Consider the following 18,129-nt stretch of genomic DNA (forward strand, 5'->3'; position numbering starts at 1 on the left):
AATAGGGTTCACACTCCTATGAGAATCTAATGCCGCTGCTGATCTGACAGGAGATGGAGCTTCACTGGCCCGCTCCCCTCCTGCTGTGCGGCCCAGTTCCTAACAGGCCACAGACAGGTACTGGTCTGCTGCCTGGGGGTTGAGTGAACAAAAAATGAAGGTGAACAAAATTCAGCGTCAGTTAACTGCCAAACACAAAAGGACATACTTACAGTGAATGTGGTAATTTCTGGTGAGTTTGTTTGAAAAGGAATAATTCATTTATTTTTCTTCTGACAAATCTGTATTGTGAAACTACTGTTTGTAAGGCACTGTGATGGGGGCTGTGCTCCTGACCCTACAGATCTCATTCCATCATAGCACAAGGTGAAAATGACTCTACAGTGAGCTTGGTAGACACAGACCCATGCTTATATACCTAGAAGAGATGTAAAAAAGAAACATCTCACACAGAAAGTTTTCAACGCTTCGTGACCAGCACTCAAATAATTCCCTTCCCTTTTTCTTCAATGTACTGAAGGGACTGGTTGAAAATTTAAGAAAAGGAGGGTGAAATGATTACCGGACCAAGGTCCCGGGAGAGACAAAAGGTAAGGGGAGTCCTTCAGTAAGGGGCAAATTTATTTATTTATTTATTTTGGCCCTTCTCTGTCCAGGGCCACGAACGTGTCCTTTGCTTGTCATAAATCAGTGCTCACCTCAGCTATAGTGTAATCTTTAAGGCTAATTTATGCAAAACTTCCGAAAAGGTAAATATCCTCACGAAGACTAATGGTGACAGACTTTAGGAGTGCCTAATAGTGGAGATAAAAGACTGCATGGTTAAAATGATGTTGCTTCTGTTCTGATTGCTAAAGGGTATACTCCTTAAGATCCAAACTTAATTATCAATCCTTTGACCTAAGAGCAAAAACATTTTCATGGAAGACCCCTAGAGATTCCTATACAGTACAAATAAAATGCAGAAATATTTTGAGAACACATTTTGAAGCACTAGATGGGTCCACAAAAAAGTAACGTATGAACTTATCTGGAGAATGGGTCACCTGAGACCCAGTCCCCACCACTACACAATATATGTCCATGTAACGAACACACATGTGTATCCCTGGACTCTAAAATTAAAAGTTAAATAATAATAATAATAATAATAATAAAAAACAACATAGAAACTACCAAAAGTGGCCTAGGAACTCCCGGGAAACATCAGATTGGGCTCTATTCATTGTCAGAATACTGACTTTTATGTGCTCTGTGATTCCTATCTTCACTAATAATGCTTTTACCCCCCTCTTGTGTACCTCCTAGCTAGATTCTCTGTCATCATTCTACAGTGGTCAGTGCGGTTATTGTACAGTTTCGCTTTCAATGAAAGGTGGAGGAAAAGAAGCCTTATACCCTCCCCACCCAATACATAAAAGAAGCCACTTAAAAAAATAAAAGGAGCAAAGCATTAGATCTCACTCTGTCAAATCTTGGCAATTAACATGTATAATATTTTAAGAGAGAGAGAGAGAAAAAAAAAAAGATTAGCGGGCATGGGGGAAAATAGATTACATACTTAATGCCACCAAATTGCCAAAATACAGATTTGGATGGTAATCTCCAGTTCTCTGGAGGTACATCATCTACCATGCTGAGTTCTCTGAACACAATCTTACAGAACAGCCCTGTGTACTCTTTCCTCTGTGTGTGTGTGTGTGAAGAATTAGCATATGAAACCTCACATCTCTAAAAACTTTCTGCAATTATCTTTCACAGAATTACCAAACCCATGAGTTTTTTCAACAGGCGCTGTTGTAACTTCCTAGTTCAGCAACTTTAGTGATGAGCTGGGTAGAGCTAACCCTTCTCGGAAGGTTAAGACACTCAGTTCCCACCTTATCACTGAGCTTGTGCTGCCAAGGAATTACTACAGCATTTGGAGTTCCACTTGACTATGGAGAAAAATCTAGCATTTCAGCTAAACCTTTTTGATCCACAGGTCTATGTAAAGGACTGTCCCAAGGTGTTCTCTAGCCCATGGGTTCTCAAAGTATGGTCTGAAGACATCTGGAGGAGGCGTCCCTGAGACCCTTTTAGTGGGTCTGTGAGTTAAAAATTATTTTGTGTAACGGCACTGAGTTACATTCAATGTAGTATTTTTCTTTTGAAATTAAACAGACTTTGGAAACTAAGATATGTCTAGCTCTGTAGTGGGTTAAATGGAAGTTGCAAAGGCAATAGTAGCTTTTCTCATTCTCATTATCTTATGAGTACACAGAGGACTTTTCCAGAGGCTATATGACATATGACCATGTCACCTATCTGATAGCTGAGGGATGTGTGCTTCTGTGTTCCTGAGTTTTAAACGTTTCTCCATCTTAGTATCTAATTAATACCAATGGATAGAAACCATACCCAATAACTCTATTTAGGGCCCTCGATAACTTTTAAGGGTGTTGAGGTATCCTAAGACCACAACTTTTATAAATTGCTGCTTTATCAGGATTTTGTTATTTCTAGAATGCATTTCTTTCTAACTGATCTAGTTGGTAAAACGTTTTACCTCATAACTTTTATTGCTTTCCTATCAATCTAGAGACTATATTCCTGAAGTAAATTGACCAAAATTATAGCAAAAGGTTTTTTAAAAAAACAAGCGGGCTCATATTATAACGTGAGGGAAGAGAGCTACCCTACTAGAGATGGCTGACATCAGACAGAGGCCCCTTCTCCAACAGGTTTCCTCCACTAGAGAAAAGGACTGCTTCTGTTTTGTGGGATGGGTAAGGAGACAATCTGAAGTAGGTTTTGACACAGTATCATTCTGCTGATGTGAGATTCTGGTAGCCAAGGTGCCAGGTGTATTCATAATTCTGATGTTGTCAATTTTAAGCCTGAAGCCCCAAGAGACGAGCCGTGTTTAATACATCATCTCTTGTTAAATAGCAGCCACAGAGTTGGCGGTAGCCAGTGAAGCACTCCCTGCCATGTAGGACACGCCAGTTGTCTATAAATAGGACCTGTGAGTGGGCAAGAAGAGAGAGAAAACACCATCAGAACAAGGGCGGGCCAAAGAAACCCTAAGTCAGAAGAGATCATTGAAAAGAAAAACTTTAGGTTGTTCTCTGGTTATAGCCAATGAGGTATTTTTCTTTTGAAATTAAATAGACTTTTGGAAATTAAGATGTGTATAGCCCTGTAATAGGCTAAATGGAAGTTGCAAAGGCAATCGGAGGCTACAGTAGGCTATGCACTTGAGAAGCTTCTGTTTCTTGAGTAATTGCCCTCCCTCTTATCAAAGCAAACCTAGTAATTGGTTTCCTTCTTTTTCTTTCTCTTTAATTCTTATTCTGTACTTTCTCAAAGGGTTAAACTATTTCATTATGTTTTGTGCTAAACTGAAGATATCCTTCATCTCAGAGGAAATGTCAAAATAAAAATAATGAAATCATGAAACTGAAAGGACCCTTGGGGATCATCCAGCTAAACCCCCCCATCGCACAAATAGAGTCTCTGCTTCCTAGAACACCCAGAAAGAACTCTTTTCTCTCTTCTCCCTTTGTGACACTGTGACTCACATATTAAATAAACACCCGTTCATCACTGCTTCAGTATAACAAGCTTATTTGACATCCTTAGAGTTTAGGACCCACCCTGCCAGGCTTTAGTTTGACCCAAAACTCATTCTCAGGTCTCCTCAACTCTGCTGTTAGAGTTCGGTGTGCTCTATACCAACGATGGACGACATCATAAGGTATGGTATTGATGACAGCCCGGTCGTAGTTGTTGTACCTAACATGGAAGCACGAGAAGAAAGATCTCAAACACACGTCAAAGACATCTGTTGCTTATTGAACAATTTTATATAAGGCTTTCCCTGTGTTCACTACTTGTCCCAGAGATGAAGTGACGTTAAGTCAATCCTCTCAGAAATACAGGATCGGAGAGAGGGGTTCCATTGCCTGTTGACCGTATATGTTTTTCTTTGGAGAATCTGGGGGTACAGGATCGCAGCTAAGTTCCAGCTGGTTTCTCCCATCTTAGGATGTGATGTTCTGACTGAGGCACTTTCCAGAGAGTAAGTCCGCATTGGCCAAAGTTCATGGGAGCATCGGGGAAAGCTCTGAGCTTTTTCCTCAGCAAGCTGAGGCAGGCAAGAGACATTGTACTAACAAAGCTTTCTTTTTAACAGGATGACTCATAACTTCTCAAGTGTCTCCCTTTATGGGAGAAATCCCAGTTATAGCCGAGTGGACAGTTCACCCAGGGATATTTGATCATTCATTCAATCCTAGCATTTACATGAACACTGCCTGTGCACTAGGCAAGCGTTGCAGATACGATGGTGAATATAGCAGACATGACACAACCTCAGCCTTCGAGGAGCTCTCAGCCTTCTATTGAGGAAGGTAGATGATAAATAAGAAGTACATAAACAAGATAATTTCAGCCAGTTGCAAATGCCATGGAAAAATAACAGTGTTACGTGATAAAGTGTGACTGGGAAATCTATTTAAACTGGAATGTTGAGTGGAGGGCTTTTTGAGGAAGTGACATTTGAGCTGGTACCTGTATGGTAAGAAACCAGCGATGTAACAAGCTGAGGGGGGGAGTGTTCTGGGCAGAGGGAACAGCAAGTACAAAGACTTGGGGTGGAATGGAATTTTATTGTGTTTGCAGAACAGCAAGAAGGCCATGAGCCTGGAGCTAAGCAAGCAAGGGGAATAATGGTGGGAGAAATGATATGGTGGATGCAGGGTAGTCAGAGGCCAAGGTAAAGACTTTAAACACGGGAAGCCACTGGAAAACCCTGGCTAAGATGAAGGACTTCTGTTTTTGCTATGAACATTCTATTGCATGTCTTTTGGCAAACATACATTCATTTCTGTCTGATATAAACTGAGGAATGGAAGTTCTGGGCCATTAAGGTATGTGTGTGCTCAGCCTTAATTGATAATGCCAAAGGTATTATTTTCAAAGAGAAACGAGCATCCCGTGGCACCATTTTTGGACATCACGCAACATTCATTAGTGTTAGATAGTACATGGCACAATCAGAATATCACAATATTCTTAGTTTCCCCATATAGAAAATGAGCATACTAACACCCGCTTAGCTGATCTCACAGGGCTATGGTGAGAATCAAGTGAAAGAATACAGTAGTCTTTCCTCCCAGGCTTCAAGGCGCCACAACTGGAAGGGGAAAAGGGCAAGAAAGCATCGTCTTCTTCAGGTCCCCCCCCCCACCCTTTTTCGTTTTTCACACAGAGGCTCCTCTGTTTCCCAGGCTGGAGTGCAGTGGTGCAATTCACAGTTCATTTCAGCCTCTAACTCCTGGGCTCCAGTGATCTTCCTCCTCAGCCTCCCGAGTAGCTGGGGCCACAGGCGTGCACCACCACGCCTGACTAATTTTTCAATTTTTTAGAGAGACAAGGTCTTTCTTTGTTGCCCCGGCTGGTCTCAAAGTCCTGGTCTCAAGCGATCTTCCAACCTCAGCCTCCCAAGGGATTATAGTCATGAGCCACTGCACCCAACCTTCACTAGGGTTTTGACACTCATTGTCACTTCAGGAAATGTCCAGCGCTGCATTAGGCACTTGCACAGATATTCTCTAATTTCCCCCCGTATCATCCCAGAAGGGAAGGTGTTAGTAATCTCCTTTTACATGTAAGGCAACTGAAACTTGGAGAAGTTAAACCTGCCACAGGGTTTATAAGTAGCCCAGCGGTTTTGAACTTAGGTCTCCCTAAATCGTTAACTCACCATTTATTCCAGAGAGCAGAAGAAATTATTGGAATTCCTGTGCTTGTTCATAAGGCCAACTTTTTACAGATCATAATTGTAATCTCTTGACAGTAAGTACAGACTTACAGTTTACAAGTATTTTCACACACACTATCTCATTGACCCTCTAAACTATCGTTTAACCCTGTGAGGTAAGTAATACAGCTATTAATCTTACTTCATAGATAAAAAAACAAACAAAACAATAAAGCCTTGTGATTTGCCCAAGGCTACATGGGATCTAGTATTCACTATTTATACTAGGTGACATCGTTTTCTAAAGTCAACAACTGGAAACTGCAGGAAAAAATTAACATTAAAATTCATAAGAAGGCAGTAAAGAAGGAATGGGGAAAAACTAGAGTGGGCAACGAGATAACAAAAATTTTAAATGTATGATTTCATTAAATGTTAATGGACTAGGTATAAGGCTAGACATACATATAGGTGAATGTTATAGAATTGAGAGTCAGATATAAGCCCATATATCTATATATCATTGATTTCCAGTAAGGGTGCTAAGACTATTCAGTGGAGGAAAGAAAAATCTCTTAGCCGGGCTCGGTGGCTCAGCCTGTAATCCCGCACTTTGGGAGGCTGAGGTGAGTGGATTGCCTGAGCCCGCGGGTTCGAGACCCGCCTGGGCAACTTGACGACACCTCATCTCTACAATAAATCAAAAAATCAGCCCGGCGTGGTAGCGCATGCCTGTAATTCTGGCTACTCGGAAGACTGAGGCGGAAGGATCGCCGGAGCCCAGGAGGTCGAGGCTGCGGTGGCCGGGAGCGGCCACTGCACTCCAGTCTGGGTGACAGAGTGAGACTCCAACTCAAAAAAAAGAAAAAGAAAAATCTCTTTAACAATGGTGCTGAGGTAACATCCTTAAGCAAAAGAATAGGATTGCACCCTTACCTCACACTATAAGCAAAAATTTACTAAAAATTAATTAGATGTAAATGTTAAGCTAAATGTAAGATCTCAAACTGTACCACTCTTAGGACAAGTCACAGGAGTAAAGCGTCATGACTTTGGATCAGGCAAAGCCTTCTTAGATACAACACAAGCAATGAAAAAAAAGATAAATTGAACTTCATCAAAACGTAAAGCTTTACTGCGCCAAATAATCCACTCGTCAAACGTCAAGCCAAAGAATAGGAGAAAACAGTTGCAAATAACATACCCAACAAGGAACATGACTTCAAAATATATAAAGAAGTCATGAAACTTACCAACAAGAAGACAAATGATCTAATTTAGAAATAGTAAAAATATTTTACCAAAGAAGATATGCAAACGGTCTAGAAGCACATTAAGTATGCTCAGTATCATTAGTTATCAGAGAGATGAAAATGAAAAACCATGGCGATATGCCACTTTATACCCACTAGGATGGCTGTAATAAAAAAAGACAGACAATAAGTGTCAGTAAAGAAACTGAACCTTTCGTATAATTACTGAGGAAGTGAAAACTGATGCAGCCACTGTGGAAAACAGGTTTACAGTTGCTAAAAATGTTAACCATAGAATTATCAATTGATTATGCCGGATGGTATTTTTAAATATTCCCTCTTTTAATTTTCCAATTTCCTTTTATTATTTCAAGTTTCATACCATGGCAGGAAAAGATACTTAATGCGATTTGTATCTTAAACTTTTAAAGACTTTTTTGTAGCCTAATATATTATCTATCCTGGAGAATATTTCATTTGTGCATGGAAGTAATGTGTATTCTGCTGCTTTTCAATGGATTATTTTGTATATGACAGTTAGATCCATTTGCTCCAAAGTTTAGTTCGCATGCAATGTTTCTTTATTGATTTTCTCTCTGCGTGATCTATCCGTTGTTGAAAGTGGAGCATTGAGTTCTATTTCTCTCTTCAGTTATATAATATTTGCTTTATATATTGTGTTCCACTGTAGGGTAGAGATATATTTACCATTGTGAGGTCTTCTTGATAGAGTGTGTCCTTTATTTTAATATAAATATCTTATGTGTCTCTTGCTACTGTTATAAAAATTCTTATGTTAACAGTAGCAAATATCTGTCTGGGGATGGGGAAACACCTCTTATCAACAGGGTGCCTGAATGAAACGTAATTGTACACCTAACCCTTAACTGTACCCCACAAAACCATAATAAAAAATATTGATTAAAAAAAAAATCCTTATGTAATTGGTGGTAAATTTGAAAAGCGAGAGTCATGACTTACCGTGTTGAACCAATGATGAGTTTCTTCCATTTGGATATACATATTTTGGGGAGGTTTTGATTTTAGGTATGACTGTTGTTCAAGCCAAACTACAAAATATCTGCAATTAAAAGGAAGCCCTAGAACCCCTGTATTACAAAATGTCAAGCCAAGATGGTGACAAATAATGAAGATTATTCTTATTGCTTACCCAAAACACTTTAATGATAATAATTTAGTGACTGTGAGGGTCCTCTTATATGCAGATTTCCTTCCACCTTTGCCATCCCTAAGACAGCAAGACCAACCCCTCCTCTTCCTCAGACTACTCAACATGAAGACAATGAGGATAAAGACCATTATGATGATCCACTTCCACTTCATGAATAGTACATATATTTTCTCTTCCTTATTATTTTCTTAGAACATTTTCTTTTCTCTACCTTATTTTATTGTAGGAATACAGTACATAATACATATAACATTAAAAAATATGTGCTAATCGACTATGTTATCAGTAAGGCTTTTGGCCAACGGTAAGCTACCAGTAGTTAAGTTTTGGGGGAGTTGGAAGTTATATGCAGATTTTCTTCTTGTAATTTATTTTTTTCTTTCTTGCTTTAATTTTTATTTTAAAGATGCGGGGTAAAATCCGTGGTTAGGTACATAAGTGATCATCGTACAGGTAAAGTTTGGACATCCTCTTGGTTCCCACTTCACCTGGTTTGAGATTGGATACCCTTATTGATGTTATGTGCCCCCCCTGGCAGTGTCCCACTATGGCTAATCCCTTTCTTATAGTATTATGATAAATTTTCAGGGTCCACTTATGAGTGAGTACATGTACTACTCAGATCTTTGTTTCTGTGATAGATCATTGGGTATTATAGACTCTGAATCCATCCAAGTTGCTGCAGAGTCCATAATTTTGTTTTTTTAATGTCTGTGTAATATTTCATCGTGTGTATGTACCACGTTTTCTTTATCCAGTCCACTTGTGATGGGCAGCACGGTTGCTTCCATGTTTTTGCTATTGTGAATAATGCTGCAATAAGCATGCGTGTGCAGGTGTCTCTTTTATAGACTGATTTGAGTTCCTCCAGAAGGGGAATTGCTGGGTTGAATGAAAGATCGATTTTTAGATCTTTTAGAAATAGCCACACTGTTTTCCACAGAGGTTGTACTAGTTTACACTCACCATACACAAAAACAACTCTAAATGGATCAAAGACCTAAATGTAAAACCTCAAACTATAAGAATTCTAGGCCAGGCTCGGTGGCTCAGCCTGTAATCCCAGCACTTTGGGAGGCCGAGGTGAGTGGATTGCCTGAGCCCGCAGGTTCGAGATCCACCGAAGCAACTTGGTAAGACCTCATCTCTACAATAAATCAAAACTAGCCGAGCGTAGTAGCGTACGCCTGTTGTTCTAGCTACTTGGAAGGCCGAGGCGGAAGGGTCACTGGAGCCCAGCAGGTCGAGGCTGCAGTGGCCGGGAGCGTGCCACTGCACTCCAGTCTGGGCAACAGAGTGAGACTCCAACTCAAAAAAATAAAAGAATTCTAGAAGAAAAAGTAGGAAAAACTCTTTTATTCACATTGGAACAGGCAACCAATTCTGGAACAGGCAACCAATTCTCGGTCAATTCTCCAAATGCAAATGCCATAAAAGATAGACAAGTGGGACTTCATCACACTGAAAAGCTTCTGCAAAGCAAAAGAGACCATCAAGAGAGTGGAGAGACAGCCCACAGAATGGGAAAAAATATTTGCCAACTGTATATCTGACAAAGGGCTAACATCCAGTATCTACAAGGACCTCAAATATGCCGAAAGGAAATAAACAAACAGCCCCATTAAAAAGTGGGCAAAAATATGAATAGACACTTCTCAGAAGAAGACATAAGAGCACCTAAGAGATACATGAAGCAATGCTCAGTCTCATTAATCATCAAAGAAATGCAAATTAAAACCGCACTGAGGTACCACCTAACTCAGTCAAGATGGCCATGATCAATAACTCAAAAAATAACAGATGCTGGAGAGGATGTGGCAAAAAGGGAACACTTCTACACTGTTGGTGGGAGTGCAAACTAGTACAGCCTGTGTGGAAATCAGTGTGACAATTCCTAAAAGTTCTAAAAATCGACCTTCCATATGACCCTGCAATCTACCTACTGGGAATATACCTGGAAGAACTCAATCACTCTATGAAAAAGATACCTGGACACACATGTTTATCACAGCAGTGTTCACAATAGCAAGAACATGGAACCAGCCCTGCTGCCCATGAAAAGATGACTGGTTAAAAAAAATGTGGTACATATACACAATGGAATATTATGCGGCCATAAAGAAGAACAAAATCATGAACTTCACAACAACCTGGATGGAATTAGAGTTTATAACACTGAATGATCTTTCACAGAAACAAAGATCTGAGTATGACAAAATCATTTTTCACAGACATTAAAAAAAACAATATAGAAATTCATATGGAAGCAAAAAATAGCCTAAACAGCTAAAACAATCCTCAGCAAAAAGCTGGAGGCATCACACTTCCAGATTTTGAACTTTAATACAAGGCTACAGTATTCAAGACAGTATGGTACTAGTACAGGGATATATACATAGACCAATGGAGCAGGACAGAGAATCCAGAAATAAAACCATGGTCCTTCAACCAACTAATTTTCAACAAAGCCATCAATAACAAACATTGGGGAAAGGAAACTCTATTTAGCAAATGATGTTGGGAAAACTGGCTAACCATATGCAGAAGAATGAAACTGGACCCCACCCTATCACCATATACAAAAATTAACTCAAGATGGGGCAATAACTTAAATGTAAAACCTCAAACCATAAGACTCTTAGAAGAAAACTTGGGGAACACCCTCCTGGATGTCGGAGTAGGCAATGAATTCATGGCCAAGTCCTCAAAGCAAATGCACCAAAAGTTAAGATTGACAGGTCGGACCTTGTTACACTGAAAAGTTTTTGCACAGCCAAAGAAATAATCAAGACAGTAAAGTGACAACCCACAGAATGGGACAAAATATTTTCAAGTTATGCATCCAAGACCTAACCTCCAGGATGTACAAGAAAGTCAAATAAATTGACAGGGAAAAAAAAAATCCAACCCCATTAAAAAGTGGGCAAAGGACATGAACAGACACTTCTCAAATAGACATTCAAGCAGCCAACAAACATACGAAAAAATGCTCAGCCTCACTAATCATCAGAGAAATGCAAATAAAAACTAAAATCCGATATCACTTAACATTTGTAAGGATGGCTATCATTAAAAAGTCAAAAAGCAACAAGTGCTGAAGTGTCTGTGGAGAAAAGGGAATACTTCTACACTGTGTGTGGGAATGTAAGCTAGTTCAACCTTTGTGGAAAGCAGTGCAGCAATTTCTCAAATAATTAAAAATTGAACTTCCATGTAATCTAGCCATCTCTCTTCTGGTAGTATACCCAGAGGAACATAAATCACTCTGCCAAAAACATCTGCACATATATGTTAACTGCAGCACTATTCACCATAGCAAAAACACAGAACCAACTCAGATGCCCATCAAAAGTGGATTGGAATCCCAGCACTTTGGGAGGCCAAGGCGAGTGGATTGCCTGAGACCTTGGTTTTGAGACCAACCCGGGCACCTTGGTGAGATCGCATCTCTACAATAAATAAAAAATTGACTGGGCGTGGTAGCACATGCTTATAGTTCTGGCTACTTGAAAAGCTGAGGCAGAAGGATCGCCTGAGCTCAGCAGGTCTGTGCTGGGGTGGCCATGAGCATGCCACTGCACTCCAGCCTGAGCGACAGAGTGAGGCTCCAACTGAAAAAAAAAAGGTGGACTGGATAAAGAAAGTGTGGTACATATATAGGATGGAATATTATGCAGCCACAATGAAGAACAAAATCACAGCCTTCGCAGTGCCATGAATGCAGCTGGAGACCATCATACTATAAGTGAACTATCACAGAAACAAAGAACTGAATACTGCATGTTCTCACTCATAAGTGGGCCCTGATCACTGGTCACAAGAACACAAGGGTGGAATTGGCAGACGCTGGACACTGCTGGGTGGGGGTGTGGGGATGGGGAATGTGGCAACAACACTGGGTACCAGGTCCACTATCAGAGGGAGAGAGGGCCAGCTTGAAGCCCAAACTTCACCTGTATGCAACTTACTTGTGGAATAAATCCTCACTTGTACCCCACATGTCTAAAATTAAAAAAATTTAAAAACAAAATGGAAACACAACATACCAATTCTAAGAGGCAAGTTTATAGCAATACATGCTTAGAGCAAAAAAGAAGAAAGATCTTAAATAAACAACCTGAAGTTATACCTCAACAAACTAGGAAAAAAAAAACCCCCACAAAAACCAACTAAGCCCAAAGTCACCAGAAAGAAGGAAATAATAAATATCAGAACAGAAATAAGTGAAATAGAGACCAGAATACTAATAGAAAAGATAAAAAAACCCTAACAGTTGGGTTTTTGAACAGATACACAAAATCAGCAAACCTCAATCTAGATCAAGAAAAAAGTGAGAAAACTCAAATAAAATAATAAATGAAAGGACATATTACAGTGAATACTACATAAATATAAAGAATCTTATGAGACTACTGTACTATGAACTGTTATATGCCAACAAATTTTATAACCTAAAATAAATGAATAAATTCCTAGATGCATACAATCTACCAAGATTGAATAATGAAAAAACTAAAATAGAAACAGACCAATAATAGGTAAAGAGAATGAATCTGTAGTAAAAAGCCTCTCATCAAGAAAAAGCCCAGAATCTGATAGCTTTACTGCTAAATTTTATCAAACATCTAGGAAGAACTAATACCAATCCTTCTCAAACTCTTTCAAAAAATCCAAAAAGAGGGAATACTTCTGCACTCTTTTTATGAGGTTAGCACTATCCTGATTCCAAAGCCAGATGGGAGCATTATCAAAAAAAAAAAAAAGCAGGCCAATATCCCTGATATACTTAGATGCAAAAATCCTTAACAAATACTTGAAATTTGAATTTAGCAGCACTTTGTTAAAAGGATCATTAACCATAATCAAGTGGAATTTATCTCAGGCATGCAAGGATGATTTTAACATATGCAAATTAATAACTATGAGACACCATATTAGCATGGGGAACAAACACCATATGATCATCTTAACAGATAAAAAATTTGGCAAAATTCAACATCCTTTCATGATAAAAACTGTCAACATTATAGGAATCAAAGGAACGTACAAAAACACAATAAAAAGCATATATGACAAACCCACAGATAATATCATACTAAACCATGAAAAGTTGAAAGCTTTTCTCCTAAGATCAGAAATGAGAAAAGGATGACCACCCTCACCACTTCATTTCAACACAGCACTGAAAGTCCTAGCTACAGGGTGCCTGAATGAAACGTCATTGTACACCTAACCCTTAACTGTACCCCACAAAACCATAATAAAAAATACTGATTAATGAAAAAAAAAAAAAAAGGCATTCAAAATATAAAGGAAAAAATTTAAATGTCCCTGGTCACAGATGACATGATCTCATATGCAGAAAACCTTAATTATTCCACCAAAAAGCTGTTGGAATTAATAAATGAATTAGTTACTCTGCAGGATATAAAGTCAACAGACAAAAGTCAGTAGTTTCTATATGCTAACAAGGAGCTATCCAAAAAAGAAATTAAAAACCAATCTCAATAATAGCTACAAAAAATTAAAATACTTCAGAAAAATTTAACCAAGGAAGTGAAAGACCTGTATACTTAAAACTATAAAACATCAATGAAAGAAACTGGATAAGACACAAATTAAAAAAAACATATCCCTTATTCCTGAATTGGAAGAATTAATATTGTTAAAATGTCCACACTACCCAAAGTGACCTACAGATTTGATGCAATTTCTATAAAAATTCCAATGATATTTTTCACAGAAACAGAAAAAAAAAATCTTAAAATTCATATGGAACCAAAAAGTCCACGAATAACCAAACCAATAGTAAGCAAAAAGAACTAAGCCAAAGGCATCACGCTACCTAATTTCAAAGTATACAGAAAATCTATAGTAACCAAAACAGCATTGTACCAGCATAAGAATAGTCACATAGACCAATGGACTAGAACAGAGACCCTAACTATAACCTACACCCAGAAATAAATCCATGCATTTATAGTTGGCTGATTTTTGCCAAAGGTTCAATGAACACACATTGGGGAAAGAACAGTCTTCTCAATAAATGATGTTGGAAAAACTGGATATCCACATGCCAAGTAAGAAAATTATACCTTTCTTTTGCACCACATTAAAAAATCATCTCAAAATGAATTAAAGACGTAAATGCAAGGCTGAAAACTATAAAACTTCTGGAAGAAAACATAGGGGAAAACCTACATGACAACGGTCTGGGCAATGATTTTTTTGAATATCAATTTAAAAACACAGGCAACAAAAGCAAAAATAGACAAATGGTATTACATCAAATTAAAAAGCTTTTGCACAGCAAAAGAAACAATCAACAGAGTAAAGAGACAACCTACAGAGTGGGAGAACATTTTTGCAAACTATGTATCTGACAAGGAGTTAATATCCAAAATATATGAAAAACTCAAAATAGTAAGAAATAATCTGACTCAAAAATGGGCAAAGGCTCTGAATAGACATTTCTCAAAAAAAAAAAAAGATATACAAATGACCAACAGGTATATGAGAAAATGTTCAACATCACTAATCGTCAGAGAAATGCAAATCAAAACCACAGTGAGATATCACCTCATACTCATTAGTATGGTTATCATAAAAAAGACAAAAGATAGCAAGTGTTGACAAGGATGAGGAAAAAAGAGAACCATTACACACTATTGGTGGGAATGTCAATTAGAAAATTAAAAATAGAACTACCATATAATCCATCAATTCGACCACTGGGTATGTGTCCAAAGAAAATGAAATCAGTATGTTGAAAACATATCTTCCATGTTCATTGCAGAATTATTCACAATAGCTAAGACACGGAATCAACATAGCTAGAATACATGGGTGAGAAGGTAAACAAAACGTGATATATATACACAATGGAATATTATTCAGTCTTAAAAGGAAGGAAATCCTGCCATTTGTGACAACATGGATGAACCTGAAGGACATTATATTAAGTGGGGTGGGGGAACACAACATCAGTAAGGATACATGATCTCAAACCAGGCAAGGTGGGGACCAAAGGGAGGCCCAAACTTTACCTGTACAGTGACCATATGTATATACCTAATCCTGAATTGTATCCTACATCTTTAAAATAGATAAAAATAAAAAGAATAAAAAAAAAAAGAAAGAAAGAAATAAGGCAGGCACGGAAAGACCAAAAATATTGCATGATTTCATGTGGAATGTGAAAAGCTTATCTCATAGAAGTAGAAGGTAGAATAGTGTTTAACAGAGGTTAGGGGTAGGAGAGCAGTGGTTGGGGAGATGTTGCTCAAAGGATACAACCATTATGTACCCATAATTAAAAATACAAATTTAGCCAGGCTCGGTGGCTCAGCCTGTAATTCCGCACCTTTGGGAGGCTGAGGTGAGTGGGTTGCCTGAGCCCGCGGGTTCGAGACCCGCCTGGGCAGCGAGACCCTATCTCTACAATAAATCAAAAAAATCAGCCAGGCGTGGTAGCGCGCGCCTGTAATTCTGGCTACTTGGAAGGCTGAGGTGGAAGGATCGCCGGAGCTCAGCAGGTCGAGGCTGCAGTGGCCGGGAGCGGCCACTGCACTCCAGTCTGGGCCACAGAGTGACTCCGACTCAAAAAAAAACCAAACAAAAAAACCAAATTTAAATTCAATAAAATAAAATAATCTTAAATGAAATTTGCATGTGGTTAGTTATTACTTATTGGTTACACTTTGATACTTTTTTATTGTCCTTTCATAGTACTTAGAAAATACTACCTGTAGGATTTCTGTTTTCATGAGGTTAATGATACCTTTTTTTCAGCCTAAAACCTTGGAATTTTGAGTAATTTTCTCTGGTATTTGGAAATTACTTTAATCCTCTGTTTAGAGTTCAGAAGTGCTGTTTGTTTTTGATGTGATTAACTAGTTAAACTTTCAATAAAGTTATTGTATACTCTTTATGTTAAAAAATAGCAAATGCTGGTGAGGATGTATAGCAAGTGCAACTCATATACGGTTGGTAGGAATGTAAGTTAGTACAAGCAAAATGGATAACTGTGAAGTTCCTTAAAAAAAATAAAAATAGAACCAAAAGACCCACTATTGGGTATATATCCAAAGGAAATGAAATTAGTATGTCAAAGGGATACCTGCATTCCCACTGTCATGGTTTATTTTATCAATTTGAGTAGATTGCGGGATGCCTATATGCCTGGTGAAGTATTATTTTTGGGTGTGTCTGTGAGGGTGTTTCCAGGGGAGCTTGGCATGTGAGTCAGTGGAAAAGGGATGAAGACCTGCCTTCAACGGGCAGGCACCATCTAATTAGCTGGAAGTCTGGTTGGAACAAACAGGTAGAGGAAGGGGGAACCTCTCTCTGCTCTCTGTCCTTGGACCTCAAACTACAGGTTCTTCCACTTTTGGACTCTTGAGCTTGCATCAAGCAGCCTCCTGTGGGTTCTAGGGCCTGCATTCTTGGACTGGGGTCTGCACTGTCAACTTCCCTGGTTGAGGCTTCCAGAGTTGGACTGAGCCACAATACTGCCTCTCTGCTTCTCCAGCTTGCAGACGGACTCTTGTAGGACTTCACCTCCATAATCATCTGAGCCATTACACCTAGTAAATACCCTTTCATATATCCTATTGGTTTGTCTCTCTGGAGAACCCTGACTAATACAGTCATGTTTACCACATCACTATTCATAATAGCCAAGACATGGAATCAACCTGTGTCTATCAGTAGATGACAGATTTTTTTTTTTTTGAGTTGGAGTCTCACTCTGTCACCCAGACAGATTTTAAAATGTAGTATATATACTTATACACAATGGAATACTATTCAGCCATAAAAAAGAATGAAATCCTGTCATTTGCAGTGACATGGATGGAACCAGAAGGACAAATATCACATGATCTCACTCATGCGGAATCTAAAAAAGTTGATTTTACAGAAGTAGACAGTAAAATAATTAGAGGCTGGAAACTGTAGGGGTGAAGGGGACATGGAAGGAGGTTGGTTATCAGGTACAAAAGTTACAGTTAGATAGGAAGAATAAGTTCTGGTGTTCTATTATACAGTTGGGTGACTATAGTCAACAATAATATATTGTATTCGTCAAAATAATTAGAAGAGCGGTTTTGAATGTTCTCACCACAAAGAAATAGCAAGTGTTTCAGGTGATGGATACACTAATTACCTAGATTTGATCATTACACAATACATATATGTATCAAAATATCAAATTATACCCCATAAATAAGTACAATTATCATGTGTCAATTAAAAACAACATAAATTTTTAAAAAATTGCTAAGAGTTCATGTGCGTTCACCACAAAAAGTGATAAAGAATATGATGCAATTCATATTAGCTCAGTTTAGCTTAATATAATGGTTAGTTCGATTTAACCATTATACAATATATACATAATTCAAAACATGTTATATAAAATAAACATGTATAATGTTAATTTTTCAATAAAAAGTCATTGGTTCAGAAAAAATAAGATATATAAATGACCAATAAGTACATGAAAAGATCCCCAACATCATTACATAATGGAATATTATGCAGCCACAAAAAAGGACAAAATTATGGACTTCCCAGAAACTTGGATGGATTTAGAGTCTATAATACTCAGTGATCCATCACAGAAACAAAGAACTGAGTACCACATATTCTCACTCATAATTGGACCCTGAACAACTATCATGATACTACAAGAAAGGGATTGGCAGTAGTGGGACACAGTTGGGGGGTGGCACATAACATCAATAAGGATACCTGATCTTAAACCAGGTGAAGTGAGGATCAATGGGAGGCTCAAACTTCACCTGTATGATGACTGCTTATGTACCTAATCCTGAACTGTATCTCACATCTTTAAAATAAAACAAACAAAAAGCTAAAACCCCAAGGATATACCCACTATAATGGTCAAAATGAATAAGACTGATAGCACCAAGTAT

The 18,129-nt window shown here is 38.3% G+C and overlaps 1 protein-coding gene across 2 annotated transcripts in view; it reads right to left on the bottom strand.

Annotated features, from left to right (window-relative positions):
- Window positions 1-2,565: 2,565 nt before the first annotated feature.
- Window positions 2,566-18,129, bottom strand: part of TMLHE (trimethyllysine hydroxylase, epsilon) — a 120,446-nt gene continuing 104,882 nt past the window's right edge. For both annotated transcript variants that reach the window (XM_021708603.1, XM_008050779.1), the window contains 2 exons: window positions 3,639-3,777; window positions 2,566-3,005 (listed from right to left, as the gene is read on the bottom strand). In XM_021708603.1, the coding sequence (XP_021564278.1) occupies window positions 2,874-3,005; window positions 3,639-3,777 (271 nt within the window). In that variant the 3' untranslated portion in view covers window positions 2,566-2,873. The remainder of the gene's footprint in view (window positions 3,006-3,638; window positions 3,778-18,129) is intronic.

This window comes from Carlito syrichta, unplaced genomic scaffold (assembly GCF_000164805.1).
Source record: "Carlito syrichta isolate Samal-C Ts95f unplaced genomic scaffold, Tarsius_syrichta-2.0.1 Scaffold62547, whole genome shotgun sequence".
In the NCBI taxonomy this organism is placed as follows: Eukaryota; Metazoa; Chordata; class Mammalia; order Primates; family Tarsiidae; genus Carlito; species Carlito syrichta.